At 36.9% G+C, this 22,803-nt stretch overlaps 1 protein-coding gene across 3 annotated transcripts in view; it reads right to left on the bottom strand.

Annotated features, from left to right (window-relative positions):
• Positions 1-22,803, bottom strand: part of CFTR (CF transmembrane conductance regulator) — a 195,621-nt gene that overhangs the window by 43,064 nt on the left and 129,754 nt on the right. For 2 of the 3 annotated variants that reach the window (XM_057550593.1, XM_007195128.2), the window contains 4 exons: positions 20,798-20,877; positions 15,395-15,545; positions 14,083-14,310; positions 11,181-11,281 (listed from right to left, as the gene is read on the bottom strand). In XM_057550593.1, the coding sequence (XP_057406576.1) occupies positions 11,181-11,281; positions 14,083-14,310; positions 15,395-15,545; positions 20,798-20,877 (560 nt within the window). The remainder of the gene's footprint in view (positions 1-11,180; positions 11,282-14,082; positions 14,311-15,394; positions 15,546-20,797; positions 20,878-22,803) is intronic. The other variant, XM_057550594.1, reaches the window with a different exon arrangement.

The following is a 22,803-nucleotide window of genomic DNA, read 5'->3' on the forward strand; positions in this document are numbered from 1 at the left end:
AATGGGCACTCATCCACAGCACATGAACATTCACTCAACTCAATGGGTTAGAATATTTTCTGATGGGAAGAAAAGGTGGCTAGTGCAGACACCTGCATTATGGTCAGTTTCTCAGCCACTGAAATGCCATTACTGAATAGATGATGTGGCCAGATAATGTTATGAATTGCTAACTAATTCCTTGTGCCTCGCAGGCTCTCCAATTTGCGCATTCTACTTTCACTGCCTCTCAAGGAGAACCAGAGCACAGAAAATCATTTCTGGTCTTGCAAGTTGCAAAAAATTGCCTTTGTAGTCAGAGATTGACAGTTTGAAAATTTTGAGGCACATGAATATTGCCTTTTAAGCTTCAAAAACCAAACCCTGAAGGACACAAAGCACAGTGTTTATGTAAAAAACAGTAGTCATGGATGAAATTCTGATGGATGAGAAATAGCTTCTCTCCTCACTGCACAATCCAACTCATGAATGGGCTGAGACACCAGTTCCTCTTAAAAGAAGCAGTGCCTTGCAACTGAACTCTGGTTCTCTCCTCAAGTAGATTTGAGGGATTTTAGAACATAGGAAGCCTATGCCTCATTTCTAAGGTGGAGTCAGGAATGAGGAGGGCCTCAGAGAAGCTTCCAGTGCCCGGCATGGCACAGGAGCAATAGAGTGGACACGGATGCTTGGCATGTCTAGACATAGATAACATGACATAGCTTCAGATTTTCTTGTATTTCCAGAATGGTGCTGAAGGGAAGCCAAAGAATCCCAACGCTTTGATCCCTCAGGGTCTTCCCTTCCTCAGAGACATGGAAGAAGCTGAGAGAGAGAGAGCTAACCTAGGGAGAGCTCATAATCAGGACCAGAAGGACAAAGACCCAATATACCTGGACTGTACACCTCTAGGTCAGAGACAGTCTCAGAGACAGCAAGCACAACAAGGGACAACCTAGGGCCAGACGCCCCCTCCCTCAGTGTCTTGGTATCCTGTAGACTCCACTCACAATTTATTATAGATTCACTTCTGGGAAGATCTCTGTATTTGCTGAGGTTGTTTCTTCCACTCGACGGAAGGCATGTTCAAATAGAAAATAAATTTGACTATAGCACAAGTAGTCATATTTCTCGTACACTTGATTTCACAGCCAAAGATTCATACCTGAAATCAGGGATGGATCCAGGTTTGGTGGAACCTGAAACTTACGTAATTTAGGGGACTCTTCTTAAGAAAAAGAATATATATACAATGAAATCCTAGCCATAAAAAGGATGAAATATTGCCATTTGCAGCAATATTGATGGATCTAGAGAATATCATACTAAGTGAAGCAAGTCAGACAGAGAAAGATAAATATATGATATCACTTGTATGTGAAATCTAAAAAAGAATACTAATGAATCTATCTACAAAACAGAAACAGACTCACAGATACAGAAAACAAACTTATGGTTACTAAGGGGGAATAAATTAGGAGTATGGGATTAACAGATACACACTACTATAAATAAAATAGATAAGCAACAAGGATTTACTGTATAACAACAAGGATTTACAGGGAACAATATTCAAAAAGAGGGAAGAAAGAAAAAGAATTAAAATTCTGCATAGAAAATTAAGTATAGGGCCTTCAAAGGGTTCCATGCAAGTGAGAGAACGTGAAGCTTACATCTCATGGGCTTCAGTTAAATCCACTGTGGCTATTACAGTAAACTTATTCAAGCATTGTTTGTTGTATCTTCCCCATCTAGTGTTTACCATCATGCAGTCCCTTAATAAATCTTTGTTCGTAATGAATTAATGCATTGTTCTACCTCATATGCAGAAAGCAGTTTCTGAGCAGGGAGAATGACAGTGCTGTGGGGACCTTAGCAGGAAATCCAGGCTGCGGTTGTAGCCTCGGCCTCTCAGCCTGAAAATATACATTGCTATTTGGATTAGAAGGAAGTTGTAACATACCAAACTATTTTTAGTCTCATATTTTTGTCTTCATTGAGCTTTTTAAACTAACTTAATCCTGTCTCTAATTTGGAATGTCTAAACATTTTCAGGTGATACGTAAAAACTGCTACGCCACTGTCCAGCTATGTAGATGGAGCTGGATGGAAATTCAGATTTGGCAGTTTTCAGAGTTCTGTAGATGGAGTCGGGCAAACTCCTTAACCTTAAGCTGCTGCTTCTGTGCATAGAAAAGTGCTTCCCGAAGAGGAATGAGGGGGAGGCTCTGTGTAGCCCACTGACAGCAAAGTCTCAACGTAGCCATTACCAGCTTAGGTGGGAGACTGTGTCTTAGATTTTAAGAAGTAAATGATGAAGCCAAAATGAGACTCAGGCACTGAAACATCAAACCTTCCCTCACATGAAGAGGAAAACTTGATATACTTTGCACAGACTTCTATAAAATTGGAGTTTAACTAAAATGAAGTGGGATTTTTGCTTGAGTAGCATCTGCTTTAAATTTTTGGCTTGATTATTTAAATTTATTATGCTCAAAAAATTCTCCTGAGTCAATCTTTAAAACTGAATCTCATTATCTTTATGATAGCATCTAAATCAGGGGGCCCCAACCCCCAGTCTGCGGACCTCTACAGTTCTGCGGCCCCTCTACAGAACAGGGCCACACAACAGGAGGTGAGTGGTGGGCCAGTGAGCAAAGCTTCATCTGACGCTCCCCATCGCTCACAGTACCGCCTGAACCAACCCCCCCAACCCCCCGTCTGTGGAAAATTGTTTTCCACGAAACCGGTCCCTGGTGTCAAAAAGGTTGGGGACCGCTGGCCTAAATTACTAATCTAAGCAGCAGGAGAACAGAGTCTTTTGGGAAAAGACAGCTCCACAGCCTCATCTCAACTTTATAACAGATATATTTAGTGAAAAAAAAAAATGATTCCTGATTTTCCTTTCCACCTTTTGTTAACAAAGAGGGAAGAAAAGGCTTAAAGATCTATTCTAGGGGAAGTCAGGAAGCCAGACTCCTCTCCCTCACAAAATATTGCTCTTTTTCCTTTCATCCTTTTGGCCATTTGGAAACCAGTACATCAAAATTGTGCATTAACACCTAAACTACATGCTGTAATACCCCAAAAGCCATGATGATAGAAAATATATTTCATAAGCCTGAGATCTGGCTGGCAACACTGTAAAGAGTTTTCATAACTGGTTGTTATAGGAAGATTATAAGAAATAAATGTGAAGAGAATCATCTAGAAGAGTGACATGTGAAAAACCACACATTTTGCAAGAGAAATTTTCAAAACGTGAAGTACGTGAAAGGGAGGATTAAAGTGTTTTAAATCATAGATTCTTCCTGGTAGGCCCAAACTAAATGCTTTTCAGAATCAACTAACTAGAGACCTGAGGCCCAAGACCACGTTAGAGTCATTGGCATAACCTTTAAGCCATGCATATAGACTTAAGAGATAATGGTTATCATGGAAACAGACTCTGCCCAAAACATATTCTTGAAACTCTGGTCTATCGTTCTGCACCTATTACTTATGCTCCTAGAGCTCTTAAAAAGTCAATCAGAACTGTATTGTTATAAATCATTAACAGCATAAATGAGTTACTTATAGTATACTATAAATTCTAACCCTTTGGAAATTATTATAGCTTGCTATTTAACTTGTGGCAAATCACATGGCAAGTCAATGTCACTTTTTCTGACTGCAAGAAGTGAGAAAGAGAAAGAAAACACATTACAACGAATGACAAAAGACATATCCTAAATAAACGTAGAGGTATCAAATATGTTGTGCCTATTTCAATAAGTAAGAGCTTCAATAATCAAGGTACTAAGTGCCAATAGGCAAAGGAAGACTCTCAAATTTACCTGTCTGAAAAGGTCTGATATCACTTATTGAATCTACTACTCAAACTTGAACTCTTTCTGGTGTTACGTTTTTTAAAAGCACATGATAGGCCATCAGTAAGTGCTTGGTGAATGCAATTGGGTCTATGTGGTATCCATTAAACATACTTCAAAGGAAATCTCAAGAAGAGAAGATTTACTAAAAAACAAAATCCAGAACAACAAATCAAAATATTTTCCTAAGGTTTTGATTTTCTCTAAGCATCTTAATTTTGAGATAGTGCAACTTCCCCAAGTTCTCTATCATTAAGCACCTTCCTTTATATGTCTTATACAGAATTATATGTGTCATTGGTTGATATACAGGACAAAAATAATTTGCTGATGGTCTTTCAGTTCCAAAGTAAATTCTATCCCATAGACCAGAGGTCAGCAAAACTATGGCCCAATGGCCAGATCCAGCCACATCCATTTGTTTACATTAGTTTTGCCCTACAAAGGCTGAGTTGAATAATTGTCATAGAGACCACATAGCTCACAAGGCTTAAAAAAGGACTATCTAACCCTTTATAGACAAAGTTTTCTGACTCCGTGTCATGACTCACAGAAAACTGGAGTGAAAATGAATCTTAGAGACCATCTAATCCAGTGATTCTCAAGTCTAGATATACCAGAATCACCTGGAACACTTTTTAAAAGACAGACATCATGCCTGGTCACCTTGCCCCCAACCAAGAGAACTGCTTTAACTAATCTTAGAGGACCCTGAGTAATCTCTATCTTTATAAAGTTTCCACATACGCTGTCAGGTTGAGAACCTCTGTTCTAATCCACTCCTTCTCGGTACAAATGAAAAATTCTAAACCCAGGAAGTTAAAGTGACAGGCACAAAGCTCAACAAATTTTCCAAACTTTTCCACACTCCCGCAATCCCTTCAGGTTCTCATAAGCCTCTCCTACTAATTCAAGACCCAAGAACATCTTAATGGTGCTTTCTTTGTCTTTGTTGGTTCTAGTAACACACTGGTTCAGAGTTCTTTATCAGCTCTGACAACTGCAGCGGTGAATGACCTAATCATTGGACATGAGCATTCGGGGACAGTGGCAGATACGTGTGATTCCTGAGAGCACCTGGAATTGTGCCTGCGTACATGCCAATCAAGACTTGAAATCTTTCATAGGTTCAGAAGAGAATGTCAGAGCTAACAGAAGCTTACAAAATTTCTAACCAAACTGTTTCATTTACAAAAGAGAAAAGTGAAGCCCTCAAGTGGGTTATGACTTGCCTAAGGCCACACAACTTCTTGGTGGTAGGGCCAGAGTGGAACACAGAATAGAAAGTCACTTTGCAGGATGGAAATAGAAAGGCTGGGTGGAAAGAAGTCTTGGGACAGAGGTCATAAGTGGAAACTACACCACAAAGACTCATGAGAACAGAAAAACAAAGAAAGGTGTTATCAAGAGGACATTAAAAGGAGGTTAAAAAAAAATAGGAGGAGTGAATCCTCCCCTCAGATTCTCATGGCAGAAACTACTGTCAATGCAATAGAATTAGGCATCAGGAGCACTGAAGAAAAGGCAGGTTCCCCACTTCTCCTCCCATCAGGTTTCTTGTTGGTCATTGTACAATCAGTCACTTGATCTTTACTGGAACCCAAAATAAACACGGTCAATAAAAGGACAAAGGAGAAACAGAGGGAGTTTCTATTGACAGAAAACTCTTCTCAGATTACATCAATCTTGCAAGAACTTTCTGGAAACTCATTAACTGGAATCTAACTGTGAACCGTACAGAGGCACAGTCTTCCCTGCTCATCCCGGCGGCTCCCATACTCCTGTGTTATTAGGAACACACTCTATAACAGGGATGGCTTATCTGCTGCTGCAATTGGTGAATTAAGGCAGTGGATACTATTCATATGCTCAGATCTTTTAGCTGTGCCCACTAGGATGTAGACAGCCCTGAAAACAGATGAATTGTCAACTGCCTCATTCAAACAATGAGACTATGAGTGTGGGCAATTCACTAGTCACCAAACGGCTTGATAAGCACTAAGTCTGAAACATCACCTCATCACTTTTCATCCTTTCTACCTCTTATTTATTTATTTAATTTTCACTCATTCATGGAGGCAAAAATCTAGGTATGCACAGCCTATTTAAGATATATAATGTTTAAGTAGCTAACAATAGGAGACAGAGAAGCTTTATGGTACTAAAAATGGCAGGCATCTTGTGAATCCAAATAAAATAAATAAGCATACAGCTTTGTTAATTAAGGACACAAAAATTTTAAGATAACAGCTCTAGCAATAACACCTATAATCCATATAGTACGTGAGGAATGGAGCTAAAAAGAATTAACACTTCTCTTTTCATCCTATCTACAGAATAGTATGAGATACACAATTGAAATGAATAGAGACATACATGCTATTCATGTTAAAATGAAGAGTGAATCAGAAATAATAGTTTTTAAAACACTGTGATATCAATTGAAATAATTGGAAATCCCTTAACATGGAGGTTTCTAGTGGGAATTATTAAGTTGGACTCTGATAATTTTACTATTTTACAAATTTCTGGGGTTATTCACAACCTATCACACTATGCTGTTCATAAGGTGACAATGTTCAGATGATTTTTTTCCCAAACTGCTATATAAAACTAGACAAACTAGCAGGTAGAAGTTTCGTTCACTTTTAATGGTCTCTTGATACTGCAAGCATATTTTGAGGAGATTCCAAACAAGAACTATGCCTTAAAATGTCAAGTCTACTGGAAGACATTCTATCACTGTGTTTTATAAACACCGGGAGGTGTCAAGTTAGTAGTTGGATATATATTTAGAGGGCAGGGGAGTGGTCTAAATTAGAGATATAATGTGCAATGCATTGAGAGATGATTTATGAAGCATGGAGTTAGATAACAGTTAGAGAAAGTGTAGATAGAGGAGGGCTGGAATACAGCTGATGTTTAGAACTTTGCAAGAAGATGAGAGGCCAGCAAAGAGAACTAAGGAGGAACCAGAGAGGCAGAGGAAAACGAGGTGGGAGAAGCATCACCCTATCGAGAGAAGAAAGGATCACAAGAAGGATGGTCCATGGCATAAGTAACTGCTGAGAGGTTGAGAGAAACAAAGATGCTGGCTCCGGAAAGATGTTGGTCATGAGTGCTGGGGATGATGGAAATGAAATGAAGCAGGTTATGTAAAGAAAGGGGGAGGGGGGAGGAATGGAGTCAGGCACTCTTTTAAGAATTTTTGCTGAAAACTGGTCAAAGAAATGGAGTGCTAGCTGGAGATCAAGGGATGGCAGTTTTTTTTTTTTAAATATATATATCTTTATTGGAGTATAAATGTTTTACAGTGTTGTGTTAGTTTCTGCTGTACAACAAACTGAATCAGCTATATGTATACCTATATCCCCATATCCCCTCCCTCTTGAGCCTCCCTCCCACCCTCCCTATCCCACCCCTCTAGATCGTCACAAAGCATTAAGCTGATCTCCCTGTGCTATGCAGCAGCTTCCCAGGATGGTAGTTTTATGCTAGGGAGAAAGGTCCCACAAAGAGGGGTTGATCGCATATCACTGGCCTTTATACAGGAGCGAAGACACAGAGGGCACTGGAGCATATGAGTAGTGGTGCAGAAGGGTGGTGGAGAGAAAGGAGGGAATTCTTTCTGGTTGCATGTTTTTTTCTATATAGTATGTAGCAAGGTCATTGGCTGAGAATGCAGGGGGTGGAATTATTGGAGCACCTGAGAAGAGACAAGAAGGTGGGAAAGAACCATCTTAGGGAATAAAATAGAGAATTTGTTAGGAAAATGTAATAAAAGGGTTGTTGACCAGTTCTGAGTGCCAACATCTGAGATGTGCAGTCAGTCATAAATGCAAAGATACCTGAGGTTGTGATGAGGAAGTGTTATCCTCCAAATATTACCTCTACCGTTTGAAAGCTAATGAAAGCTAGGCACCTGGGTTAAGCAATGGATGAGCAGTAGAAGAAAAGTCATATTGCCATTTTTATAACTTCATATTTCTGTTGACGGTTGACTCTTTGTTCATGCCTAAACCCAGCCAGATGCATAAATGAAATATTCTTTCCAAGTCTAAAGACATTTTTTTCTGAGTACCTTTGTACTGAAAAACTAAAAGTGTGTGTCAAACAAAACACCCTGTTTACTGCATTTTAAACTCAGGTCTAAATTCATTTCAGAACTCAGTAAAGTAAAGTGAGTTTTCACTTCAGAGGTCACAAGGACCTTTAGTGTTAACATATATGTAAACATGAAGTTTGAGGGCAGAGCTCTCTCCCCTTCTACTTTCAACAGATGCTAGGTGAAAACCAACAGATTACTGGACAACTTTAGCAGTTGCAGGGGTGGAAGCAGCAAGATGGGAATTAATAACTAGATAAAGGCCCAGGAAAGACCAGTTGTGCTGTTTGGCAGGGAAATGAAAACTAACATGATCACTTTGATATTCAAAGAAAAGAAAACGACTTTAAAAAATATGATGAAATGCAAATATTGATACTTTCCATAGACTGTATTAGAACATAATAGTTTTTTGCAAAGATCCTTTTATGCCAGGAGGTGAAACAATGTCAAAGCACAGGTCACAAAGCCCAGGATGACCATGTGAAAAACTAGAGAAATAAAAATGCCTGAAAGAAATTTTAATGGAGACTAGACATGCAAAACAGACACCAAACAAAGAGAGGCTGTAGAGGCTGTTACATAAACCAAGCAAATTAATGTGACAAAGAGAAAGGAATTGTGCATATACGAGCTAAAGAGATGCTTTCAGATAAAGAAAACGAAGAGAAGTGCATGAGGATTTTAATCGTAAAGTCAAAGTTGTAGAAAGTTTGAACAAAGAATTAAATAGATGCCAGCACAATATTTACTTACTATCTTCCTGCTATCTTCCAACAGAAACATTTTAAAGTACATTTACAAGACTCAACCCCAAAAGCATAAGAGCTAAGTGAGGAGATGAATGGCGTCACTAAAAAGAGCTGGTCAAACTCACAAAAAAAATGATGTTGAAGGAAAAGAAAAAAACCCTGCTATAAATCAGGTTAAGGTTAAATTACATTTCAATGAATTACTACAATGCTTTGGTTAAATAAAATATTAAGTCACATAGACAAGAAGAGGGAATGAAAAGGTTTGGTTTTTCCCTATAGAAGTATTTTTTATAACAATACTTGTTCTGACAGGAACTGATTATACAAATTTCACAGCTGAACGAATGTGTGCATTTTGAGAACATGCCAACTGTCTCAGACAATAAGAAAAAGAACCTAAGCCAAAAGGGTAATAACAAGTGTTATATAGTCATTCCCAGCATGGGTTTCTAGACCGTCCACAAATACAGTACTGGATGTCTGATTTTGAATACAGTACTCCAGCTAGACTAATAGAAGTTGATGATGAAGCTATCCAGACCAACTATACCATCTGATGAAAACTATGCATTTGTTTTTTAAATAAAAAGAGGAAATATGCCTTGATTCCATTTATCTCTCACTCTTGCTGCCATGGGATTTGTGCCCTGGACACAGTGTTACCTCACATACATTACTGCAGGCTCTGCACTCCAAGGAACCAAAACAAGAGAAATCACAAAACCAAAATATGGTCTTTGTACACACTAATAAATTACATAAATATGTGACAATATTGACCAAGCAAAAAGAGAAGGCAATGATAAACACTTAAGAATGAGAAAGGAGCTACCACAAAAAAAAAAAGACTGTGGAAATTTTAAATATGAAAAATATTATGAAAAATGTAATGCTGATAAATTTGAAAACCCAAGATAGGGGAGGATTTCTTAAAAAGATACCAAAAGCACAAAACATAAAGGAAAATATTGAAAAATTTAACTTCATTAAACTTAAAGTTTCTTTCCATCAAAAGATACTATAAGCCAAGCCACTGACTGGAGGACCATGTTTGAAATGTATACAAGTGACAACTGATTCAGAATTCATAAACTCCAACAAATGAATTAAGAAAAAAACCAATCTACTTGAAAAATGAGCAATCGAAATGAACAAGCAATTAACAGACAAGGAATCTCAAATGGCCAATAAATATGTATTAAGCTGCCCTATCTCCTCAGCATTCACTTCACACCCATCAGATTTCCAAAATTAAAAAGTCTGACAAGAATGGTCATCATCAGAAAGTCTACAAACAATAAATGCTGGAGAGATTGTGGAGAAAAGAGAACCCTCTTACACTACTGGTGGGAATGTAAATTTGTGCAGCCACTATGGAGAACAGTATGGGGAGGTTCCTTAAAAAAATTAAAAATAGAGCTACCATTTGATCCAGCAATCCCATTCCTGGGCATACGTCTGGAAAAGTTAAAAACTAATTCAAAAAGATACATGTACCCCAATGTTCACAGCAGCACTGTTTACAATAGCCAAGAAATGGAAGCAACCTAAGTGTCCATCGACAGATGAATGGATAAAGAAGATGTGGTACATATATACAATGGAATACTACTCAGCCATAAAAAAGAATGAAATAATGCCATTTGCAGCAACATGGATGGACCTAGAGAATATCATACTAAGTGAGTAAGTCAGAGAAATACAGATGCTCTACATTATCACTTATATGTGGAATCTAAAAAGTAATACAAATGAATCTACATACAAAACAGAAACAGACTCACAGACATAGAAAACAAACTTATGGTTACCAAAGCGGAAAGGGAGGGGCGGAGGGATAAATTAGGAGTATAGGATTAGCAGATACAAACTACTATATATAAAATAGATAAGCAACAAGGATTTACTGTATCCACAGGGAACTATATTCAATATCTTGTAATAACCTATAATGGAAAATAATCTGAAAAATATATATATAACTGAATCACTTCGCTGTACACTTGAAACTAACACAGTGTTGTAAATCAACTATACTTCAATTAAACCAAAGTCCGACAATATCAAGTGTTGCATGTCATAGCTATGGACCTCTGAGAATTCTTATACTCTCTTGATGGGAGGTTAAACTGGTACAACAGATCTTAGAATAATTTGGCACCATCTAGTAAAGTTGAACGTGGGTGAATTCTATGGCCTACCAATACCACTCCTGGATGGCTATCCTAGAAAAATCCTGGGCAAGGAGACTGCAAGAATGTTCACCGTAGCACCAGATCTTGATTGTGGCTATTTATGTGGAGGAAAGAAGAGTTATGGGTTTAATGAGAGATAGATAGTGACCTTCAATTTATCCGCAGTGTTTTATTTCTTAAGCTGGGTCTGGGTATATAGTCATCCCTTATGTTACTACCTACACTTTTTGGTTCATCTGAATTTTTTTTCATAGAATATAAAAAAAATAATACTTACCAAGCTATCCACATCTATGCTAGAGTTTACGGCCCACTGTAGTGTACTCATGATATTCATGGCTAAAGTTAGAATAATCCCAGCTTTTCCCTCTCCTTCACCTACAGGTGGAAAAAAGATATAAACAAACTTTATGCTATTTCTCTCTTCTGTGAACCACTTTATGTATTCCTAGAAGAGGGCACATATTAAAGTTACATTTTGATTCTGTGCCAGTTTTAACCATTTTTCATCTCAGATCCCCACAGCATGTATCACTAGTAATAATATGCCCTGTATATAATAAGTATTCAACCAACATTTTAAATCAAAGAGTGATTGACTATTAGGAAAGAGTTGCCCTTTTTTAAATGCTTCAGATATTGAAGGGGATGTTGGTGTTGGGTAAATATCACTTTTATCCCTTCTACTATCACTCTGTAAGTAATAATACCTTCAAAGACTACAATGGACAATGGAAAAAAAGTCCTGTGTCTGTCTGAATAAGCTCCTCTACAAAGAAGTCAAAAGTAGGAGAGATATGTGTGTGAGCAGCATCCAGAAAATGTTTAGATGTGCTTCATGCCTTTGTGAGGCGGACTTTCTCTGCCAATCAGATGCTGTTGGGAAGAAAGAACTTCGAGGTTCATGGGGAAGTCAGAACTCATGGGTCTGCCATTTGGAAAAAGAGAAAACTGCTCTTTATGTTAAAATAAAATTGACTCGTTCACCCAGGAAGAACAATACTTAAAAGTCTAATTAGAGTAAATAGTTTTTAAGGGCTAGAGGGGACCACTAATTAAAGTTCATAAATACTCTCTATTCATGGCCCTAAAATTTTTCTAATAAGAATGTTCTTAAATTATTATAAATTTAGGTTATCAAGTCTCAATTGAGGGTCAGTCCTTGCACATGTAATGCATGATAAAACTGCCATAGGGTTCTAAAATTGGGAGAAATAATTCATCCCATTATTATGAATTGAAATTTTTGCTTCTACAATTCCTCTAACAGAAGACAAACCATAGACAGCAGGTATGTGCTTTTAATACTAAATCATTTATTCTAAATAGGTGAGATTTATCCAGGGCCCCAATATATTACTCATTCTGAAGACTAAGATGAGAGTAAGATAAAATTTTTAAAATAATAACAATAATAAGTAATATAAGATTTTCAGGTGCTTACTATGGACCAGGCACTACACTAAGTGTTTTGTACAAATTATCACATTTAATACTCACCACAAACTTATGGGATAGGTACTATTATTATGTTTATTTACACATGAGGAAAATGAGGGCTTTAGAGAAGTTAATTAAAGTGTACAAGTTACCACAGCTGAAGACCAGCAGAGGCAGGGTTGTTATTAGCTGTGTGGCTAACATTCACTCTGGGTGGGCATCTGATTTAATGGATAGGTCCTGAACTATACTGATTGCGAAATGCTTTGACTATCATGCCTGGTAAATCGGGACTCAATCAGATCCTTAACCATTATGTTATAGCACATGATATATTGGTTTGAATTCACTGTTAACAAATCCTTGTTCACTCAGCCCTCTTGGATCCCATTTCAAATAACTTAATTAAAGGCAAAATTTTTTAAAAATCCTGAACCACAAAAGAAATTTTATTTTGTTTTAAAGTTGCCCCAAATTACTGTACTGCTAAGGATTTAGTTCATTTGCCTGCCCCCTTATAGTCCTTTCATAAAGTCATTTCCCATCGCCCTAGGCTGAGAGAACAGTGAAGGCGGGGAATCCACTACTCTCGCGGCACCTGTGTGGATGGCAGGTGGACCCTTCAGCCAAAATGAGCCTGTTTTCGGTTCTTGCCCATACTTGGTAACTGGACAGAGGAAGTCAGCTGTTCATTCAAAGGGCCTGAATGGAGAGGCCATATAAGGTCACTGTAGCACAGCTCTGGGACATCAGGGAAACCAGTCTTCAGAGAAAGAGAGATGAATGAAGTAGCCAGAGGAAGGAATGGGCACGGCCGGCATCCGGTCTCCAGAGACGGGAAGCTCTGAGTCTGACTCTCCACGCCTGTCCCATTTTCCCTGGAGGCTCCGTGTGCCTACCGCCCTGTGCTCCACGAGGTCCTCCTATAATTCTCCAACACGCGCTTCATTTTGTTTGATCCGGATTCTATCCTTAGAACCAAACGACCCCTCAGATTTGGCAGTCACTCTGAATCTCTGTCCACAGTCACATATATAAGATATTTCAACCTTTCTTATAGCTCAGTAATTCACCTTTATTAATTAGAAGAGCTCACTTGTCTATATATTTCAACCTTTCTTATAGCTCAGTAATTCACCTTTTTTAATTAGAAGAGCTCACTTGTCTATATAGGTTTTCATTTTACTTACGATGAAATATTTTACGTTTTTCACCCAAAGATCCTAAAACTCAGAACATTTGTATTTGAAAAATATGGCACTTTCACCTAAGTTATTTCACTTCTATGGCAGTTTTTCACCATGCAAAGTTCACATTAGGATGACAAATTGCACCAACTGGTGGTTAAAAGAACAAAACTTACCAGGGAGGGGGATTTTGTGTGTACCTGTATATAAATTTGGATGTTTCTTTTCCCCTATCCAGAGAGTTCTTTAATAAAGAGATCTATTACTTTTGAAGCCAAGATCCTTTATCAAAATGAGAGTCATGAGATGGTTTTTTTCTTTGAATCACAGATTTGTTATCTGACACTCCTTGTATCTCAGTTTTTCAACTGCATACATCTCTAATTCAAAGAAATCATTCATTCAACAATAAACAAATTTTTTGATCAATAAACTCTCAAAAAATTGATTTAAAGATATCTAAAATTTTTAACCTATAAGAATGTAGCATTTTATTGGTTGGCAAAGCTTTAAATTAAATGCTTAGCTAAATAGTTAAGGAGTCCACAGTACCTGTTGTTAAAATGGAAATGAAGGTAACAGCAATGAAGAAGAGGACAAAAATCATTTCTACTCTCATTTGGAACCAGCGCAGTGCTGATAGATACAAGAACCAGTTGGCAGTATGTAAATTCAGAGCTTTGTGGAACAAAGTTTCAAAGTAAGGCTGCCGTCCAAAGGCACGAAGTGTCCATAGTCCCTTTAAGCTCGTAACAAGATGAGTGAAAATTGGACTTCTGCCTGTGAAATATTCCATAGAAAACAATGCAAGTCATGTGACCACATAATGCAAATTCTTACTTTAAAAAGAGTGGCTTAAAGAATAACCAAACAACAAATGTCATTGGTTAAAAAGGCTTTTCATTCTGGTGCCGTACTTTGAATAGACGCAATCTGTTATTTTTTTAATGAGTTACCCTCTTTTTTACTTGGTTACCATGGATGGGAACTTATTATAAAATCACTGCCATTATTTATTCATATTCCTTGGCTACCACTGGGCATTGTTTATCTGACTAATCCTAAATTAATCAGAGAAAATGTTTTTCTTTTGAGGCAATTTATTCAAGGCCTCAATTAAGAAAGTTTATGTGACTTAATTTAGCAAATAACCTTCAATGCAGAAACACACTGGAAATATATCCCCTGAAAATGCACCCAAACAAAGGCTGTTACTGAACAATGTGCTTCCCAAAGAGCTCAAGCAGTGTTTGGGGGCACACAAAAAGGCAGACCCCCAGGAGAGAAAGGAAAGGTGTCTGAAAACAAGCCAGAGGGAAGAATTTTGTCCAGTATCATTTGGGAACACAGACAAACATTTAGTAATAGTAGCACTATGTTTTCAAATTTTAGTTTATATGATTATGAATGGATATCATATACATCAAGCCTCCTAAGACTCTATATACTTGTTTTAAAATCAAAACGAAGTCACATGGTCATTCATTGATAAAAACAATCTATGTGTGCTTTATAATTTACTGTTTCCTTTTCCTACTTATACTTTTTTTGGGGGGGGGGATAGTTTGTGGTTTAACATTATATTTTAAATCTGAAAGAAGACAAAGGTCAAATTCTCAATAATAATACTTAAGATCTAATGAATAACAAAAGTATGAGACCCAAGAGAGTTATATATGATGAGAATGTACAGAGACAGCCTGGATCACAGTTGAAATAGATGTTTTTAAAAGTCATTGTCATATAATGCCAGAGATTAAAAACGGGAAAAAAATTTTGGAAAGGTACATAAATCACAGATAAATATCCACGAATAGCTCTTGTGATATTTTCCCAGGTGAGCGTTGCACAGGCTGCATCATACCTTCAGATTCCAGCTGTTTGAGTTGCTGTGAGGTGCAGAGGAAGTAGGCTCTCAACAGAATAAAAGCCACTATCACTGGCACTGTAGCTAGGAAGATGTAGGGTAGTAAAACTGAGACTACCGCCACAGCCCCAATCACAATTAATAACAACTGTGGGATCAAAGAAAATACACTGGTAAGTAAACAGTTCCATGTTGCAAAGTGGACAAGGTATGTTAGCAACATCTTTCTAAATAGGGTCTTCACACTCTGTTCCATTCTTCCTACTGGGAAGGCAGCCACCTAAAGTACATTTTTCATAAGTTCTATCAAAATTCCAAAAATTGTTTAGGTTGCTCATAATAATATTTTGCAGTTTAGAAAACACGGTATTCTTGCATCTTAGTGTATACTCACTTCCTATACACTTTAAAGTGCTGTATGATAAATAAATTTTAAATGAACATAATTTTTTTTCTAGCCTGGGCTTCTTTTAAAAGAAAACTTTCTATTTTAAAATAATTTTAGTATGAATGTGAAATTTTAGGATTTATTTTGTTCAGACAATTTCTGAAAATTGGGCATTCACCTTGGAGCCTTTTGAGTCAGAAAAATCTGGTAGGCTTGGTCATCTAGGCAAGCTACTTAATTTCTCCAAACCTAGTTGATTAACATTTAAGATTGAAAAAAAAAAGTATACTTAATAAATTTCACTCCCCTTCCTGTTTTTGTTCCTGTTCCTTAAAACAATCGAAGATGACCTAGAGGCTCAAAAAAAAGCAAAAAGAAGATTTTGGGGGTATGGCTGATTTAATTTGAAATTAGACCACTTTTCTCTCATATACTGTCAAATGAATTTTGTGTTTCAGTCAAGCCCATTCATTAGAGACATATCTTCACATTATCCACCCCCAAAACTGGATCCTTGTGGGCAGTCTCAGAAATAAGTTAACCATATTGGTGTTCTTCAGATCAAGTTCAAGGCTTAAATTCTATATTTCCAAAGGACACTAAATCCATACATATTAAAAAAAAATCTTCTAACATTTGTTCCACAATACCCCATGTGAATAAAGTATAAATAAAGTAACTCACAACAAGGGTTGAAAAATAAACCTATCATAACATCTATCTGATAATCACTGAGCCAGTTGTCTATCAACTGCCATGGGTGACACATGTACTTTAAAACCAATACAGAAATACAGAACATTTTGGTAGATGAAAACATGAATAAGCGTGTAACTAAGATCTGCATAAATCTTCTTTGAATGGGTTGTTATGTTCATCTAAAGCTTCGGATGATCATATCTCAATGATACTTTTCTAGGGAAAATGCCTCTAAGGTGTCCATCATCAAATTCTACAATAAGCCCTTCACTCATTCTCGTTCAACAAATACTCAGATAAATACAGTGCCAAACACTGGACTAAGTACATATGATGACTCAATAATCTAAAGAAAGTCTTCTCTATTCTGTTCTTGCCCTACAAGTTCCACCAGTGCAATGGGAAAGCCTCAAACACCCTAGTTACTACATGACAAGACTTCATCAATGGCAAATGACTCAGTTTTTTAACTGAGGGTATTTATTTCTCAGAAATAGGATCTTTTGAAAAAAAGAGAAAAATTAACTTCCAAGCATTATTTACTAGGAAATACAATTTAATTTAAATGGGCCACTATATTAAATACCAGTATGTCTGAAAGACAAATGCTATTGCATTGGCAACATGGAAACGTTCAGCTATTCCATTAGAATCAGGGTTTTTTTTTTGTTTGCTGTTGACAGTTGTAAACAGTACTGTGTGTTCATTTGTCTTGTGCTATTTTTACCATGTAATTCCAATCTGGAGCTGTTGGATTATAACAATGGGTGGGGAAAGTGATCATTGTTTTTTCTTTTTTTTTTTTTTTCTGTTTTTGTTTTCTTGTTTTTTTAACATCTTTATTGGAGTATAATTGCTTTACAATGGTGTGTTAGTTTCTGCTTTATAGCAAAATGAATCAGTTATACATATACATATGTCCCCATATCTCTTCCCTCTTGCGTCTCTCTCCCTCCCACCCTCCCTATCCCACCCCTCTAGGTGGTCACAAAGCACCGAGCTGATCTCCCTGTGCTATGCGGCTGCTTCCCACTAGCTATCTATTTTACGTTTGGTAGTGTATATATGTCCATGCCACTGTCTCACTTTGTCCCAGCTTACACTTCCCCCTCCCCGTATCCTCAAGTCCATTCTCTAGTAGGTCTGTGTCTTTATTCCTGTCTTGCCCCAGGTTCTTCATGAACATTTTTTTTTTTTTTAGGTTCCATATATATGTGTTAGCATACGGTATTTGTTTTTCTCTTTCTAACTTAATTATTGCTGATATGGTGGAGATTCTTAGGAATGACAATGTAACTATGTTACAATAGAACAGGAAGAGTTGTGCAGCCAACCCTACCAAGATATCACATAGGGTTTGAGAAGAATGGAGAAGGTGGGTAAAACTGGAAATGGTGAAATATTCACAAGGTAGATTTCCAGCGATTAAAATTATCCAGAATACAGCCCAAACTGAGAAGTGAACAGTAAATCTAAGCTTTGAGGAAAATAACTCTATTTGCTTTATAAGGAGCCATCCTTAGGCATTGAGGTCAGAAGCTAATAATTTAGCACTTGTGCAAAACTAAAGGCACTGGTTTAATATGTTTGATATTCTAATTATACAAAGAAACTTTAAATTCTGTCCTAGTTTTTAATTCACAGTGAATAAGAAACAAGTCATTTCAGACCAGGTATATTAGTGAGAGGACAACAAAATAAATAAATAGAGGGACTTCAATACAAGATGGAAATGTGAGTACAGATTCTAATTCCCGTTCATCCCTACCCAAATCCTAAAATTCTAGGGGGAAAAAATCAACAGACTATAAAACCTGCAAGGCACCAGATGATAAGAATGAAGGATCACTTTGAAATCATTTAGAAGGTTAATTAATTAATTGATTGATCAATAAATAGAGAATAAATACCTATTTAAAACCAGGCAATGAACACCAGATCTGGAATTTAATTCATAATTGATAGTTAATCCTTGAGAATTTTTAAGCCAGGGATTAATGGGATTAATAGAATGAATAAGGGAGGAAAAAAGATGTAAAAGACATAGTAAAGATCAAAGTGGCGGGACTCACTGTGTATTCGTATATTAGGGTAAGACAGAAAGAATCAAAAAAACCTAAAGGTTTTGAGGCTGACAAGAGAAGATTTGCATATTTTAAAACACGGAGGCTTCTGTTTCGTGAAAAAAATCAGTCACTGAAGCATAGAGATAAGTAGGACACCAGGATAGTTTTTTTTCTGTGTGGCTTCAAGTTCAAATTTGTCATGTATGGTCCACTTCCAGTATGCCAATCTGAAGCATACGAGTTTAATATTGAAAGTGACCATCATCAGACTTATCTTCCTCATTTGAGAAACCTGAGACTCTTAGAGATAAAGTATCTAGCTCAAGGTAAAATAAATAGTGGTATCTGCAGAATAGAATCTGGATCTTTCATTTTCACTATACAATGTTCCAATCCAGAAAGTAAATTGCCCAGAATATTATCAAATGTTAAGAACTAGAGTTAATAGAAATAACATTTTTTTAAAAAAAGGAAATTTACAGGTGTGCCTCATTCTGTGAAAAAATCTGTTTCTGAAATGTGACTAAAAAGAAATTTAACTAATCTGAACCTAAGTATAACCAAAGGGGTTCACAATTTAAAGGACCCCTCTGATGCATTTCTTAATAAAATCAAAATTAATCGGATTTTTACTGTATTTGATTGTCATGTATCATGCTTCCTTAATGTGAGACCTCCTTGTAAATAAAATGGGGAAATCAAAATAAAAAAGCCCTGCCCAATCACTTATGAAACAGCTAGTGAGCTGCAACAACATTAGAAGTTGAGCAGAAACTACTGAAATTGCCGTAAGAGAAAGGATGAGAACCATCACGTGTGTCAAGAAGTGTTAATTCATAAAATAAGTGTTCAAAACTGCACTCTCCCAAAGGATTTCTGAAGTGAGCCTTACACTGATTCAGAAAATACTCAGCAGACTACAAAAGTTTTTTCAAAAAAATTATCAAGGGCTAACATTTGCGAATTCTTTTGCAATCATGTCAAGATGTCCATGTTCCAGTTTGTACCTGATTTAATAATATTACAGTTGAGGTCAGTCATTTACAATCCTAGAACAAGGAAGAAATGTCCAGAAATTAAAGAAAGAAAGACATGGGAAACATTCCTTCACATGCATAAACTCAAAGCATCGGTTAAAGAATTCCAGCAGCGGCTGCTAAGTTATATCCCTAAACAGAGTAACTGAAGGAAACTCAAAATACTAAAGTTCACCTGGAACAGTTAATGTGTTTGACTGTGCCAATCATTTCAGATGAGGCAAACTGGCAATCTGGTTTTTGTGCACCTGCCAATGTCAGTTGTGTATACACACAAATGTGATAGCCCTTATTTTATTTTATTTCATAGGTTCTCAGTGGCGGGGGTGACGAACAACTCATCCTGAGATGGGCAGCATCCTGTTCCAAGTGTCTCTCCAAGGAGGTTATTTGAGACTGCGTCATTTACTCTCTGAAGCTCAACCTAAGCCAGACAGTAAGCTGTTTTCAAACCTCATTCAACAGCCAAGGTTATTAACTCACAACACTCAAGTTCTGTCACTTAGGAAGTCTTGATGCGGTATCCCCAGGTCACCTTCATCTCCAACCCCTTCTTCCCTTCTCCACTTTCACCATCAATCACCCCACCCTAAGGACACATGCTCAGAGTCAGGCTGCCCTGCAGGTGTCTTCAGATCTGTCACCCAGGGATAGTCCTGACTAGTCCTGAATTTTTCCTTCCTCTCTCACCTGCTTGAAAACTTACCTGTACTTCTGTCCCTGCATTATGGTCCTTACTGTGAGATTGCTAACTAGCTAATCTTTGCCAAAGTGTTCATGAATGAGAATGGTTGAAACTGTAGTCCACCAGGAAACTGACTGATCTTCATTTTAACACAGACCCTCTGGAGGTAGGTGACTTCTATCAAATAGTGATGCCAATGTCAAAAATGTCACACTTCACGGACAGTGATTTGGGGGAAAACGGTCTGCTATGCATCTTAAATCACTCCCAAGTAGACAGCTATTATATCTAAATGAGGAATTGCCTTAGGTTTTGGTCAGGTAAACAGTTCTGACTTACTACTGAATTTACTAAATTTATGACTATTTTGAAGATTTTTTTTAATATTGAAAAGATTTCTACAATATACAGGCTTCAACTCTTAATTGAATGAAAAGTAAGCAAGAACTAATTTACTACATTTTCTAATTAGTTTTAAAAAGTGCAACAAAGCAAAGTCACTTAATAGTACTTATTTTTACAAACCTGAATGAAGTCAAATATGGTAAGAGGCAGAAGATCATCCAAAACTGCTGTATCTTTGGAGAATCTATTAAGAATCCCACCTATAATGTGAAGAAAAATTCTTCAAAAACTAGTAATCTTAAAAATATGTATCAATATTTGATGAATTTGATAAATTTGGATCACAGCAGAAGCATTCAGAACTCAAATACAAATGAGTACATAATCATATATATATACATATATATATATATATATATATAATGACGTAGACAACTTTAGTACAAGGATTCTAAGTAACTTGTACAAAGATTCTAAATAACTCTGTGTTCAAGTTATTGTCTACTACTTTTAAACTTTTATAAAATACAGATTGCTATAAGATTCAGGCAAAAACCAAGGTCTTTAATAGAGCCCTATCACAAATTATGTCAGGAATAGGCACCCATCCTACTACTAAAGTCTCCCATTTACAAGCCTGAATTTAGTAATAATTTTCTGGATATGCTCTCATCATTCCCTTATATCGTATTTTGTAATATAGAGCCTCCCTATCTTTCAACTTCCACACCTTTCTAAAACATACCTCAGCAGAACCCGTGGCTGCTCTCAACCCCTTCCTGCCCACCATGTGGACCTCCTTTGCCCTGTCCTCCTTTTCTACCCTCTTCACTGGCAATCTAAGCTTCAGTCTGTCTTCTAAATTAACAGACTCACATTTGTATGTCTGATCATTTTTTCCTTCAATGAAGAAAAGTTACACATGGAGTGTCTACTAGGTGTCAGGCACAATGCTAGGCACTGAGATAACAGAGGTGAATAAGCCTTGCTCCTTGCCCTTGAGGAATACATTGTCTAGGGGTGAGTTAAACCTATAATTAGATAAAATACAACACAATACTGTACAAACAAAGTGATATTGAATCTTATCATTTACCCCCCGCCATTTATTGCAGGATAAAGTCTAAAATTCTTAGTTTAATATTTAATATCTTCCATGATTTGGCCTTAAACTACCCTAGGTACAAGCTTCCTCTTCTCAAACATTGTTTCAAACTGGCTTATTGTTTAAATACACCTTATACTCTCCTACCTCCTTGCCTTTTCCATGTAGCTCCTCTGCCTGAGAACCCTTTCCTCTCATGTCTACGTGTCAAAATCTATGTCTCCTTCCTGGCCCAACTCAAATGCCTTTCCTGCAAGGAAGCGTCAAATTTTGCACCACCTCAAATTAATCCCTTCTTCCTCTGGACACATTTAATACCTTTAATACATCTTTACAGCACTTCTGTGTTATAATAATTATATACATGTTGTACAGTCGCTTGTATACATGTCTTACCTCTTTTTTCTATATTGTAAATTTCTAGAGGTCATTGGACCATGCCACATTTATTTTGTATCACTCTGAGCCCTCGGCAAAAAGCCTTATGTAGGAAGAATTCAATGCTTATTTTTTATTTGTCACTATCCCCTTGCCCTTACTAATGATATTTTATTTAGCATATTTAATTAAATATATTTGTATATCTTTTCATAAATGAATCAAAAATTGAAAAAAAAGTAGCGTATGGTATTTATTCTGTGTAGAAAATGAAAGTTGCTTTGGTTAAAAAAATATATATATATATCATTCTAGTGCTTAGTATATTTCAAATGGGAAACAATAGAAAGGGAACAACAGTGGGGAACTGGCATTTATTTCATGTTGGCTATGTAACAGGCTAGTAGATGATGACTTTTTTTCATTCTCACAATGATCCTCTGAGATAATTATTCCTTTCCCCATTTTACAGATGTGGATGCAAAGTCTCAGAAGAGTAACTTGCCCATGATCATCACTCTCATGAGGACAAGCCAGACCTCAAACAATTCCCATGCTCCTTTCATTATATCTCATTGCCCATTTCTCACTGCTAGAATCCTGGGCAAATTCCCTATCTTCTCTGGATCTCAGTTTTCCCATTTAAAAAAATGAAATCATTGGATCAAGGTAATTGGGCATTCTCTTTTAGGTCTAAAATTTC

The sequence above is a fragment of the Balaenoptera acutorostrata genome, chromosome 7 (assembly GCF_949987535.1).
Source record: "Balaenoptera acutorostrata chromosome 7, mBalAcu1.1, whole genome shotgun sequence".
Classification (NCBI taxonomy): Eukaryota; Metazoa; Chordata; class Mammalia; order Artiodactyla; family Balaenopteridae; genus Balaenoptera; species Balaenoptera acutorostrata.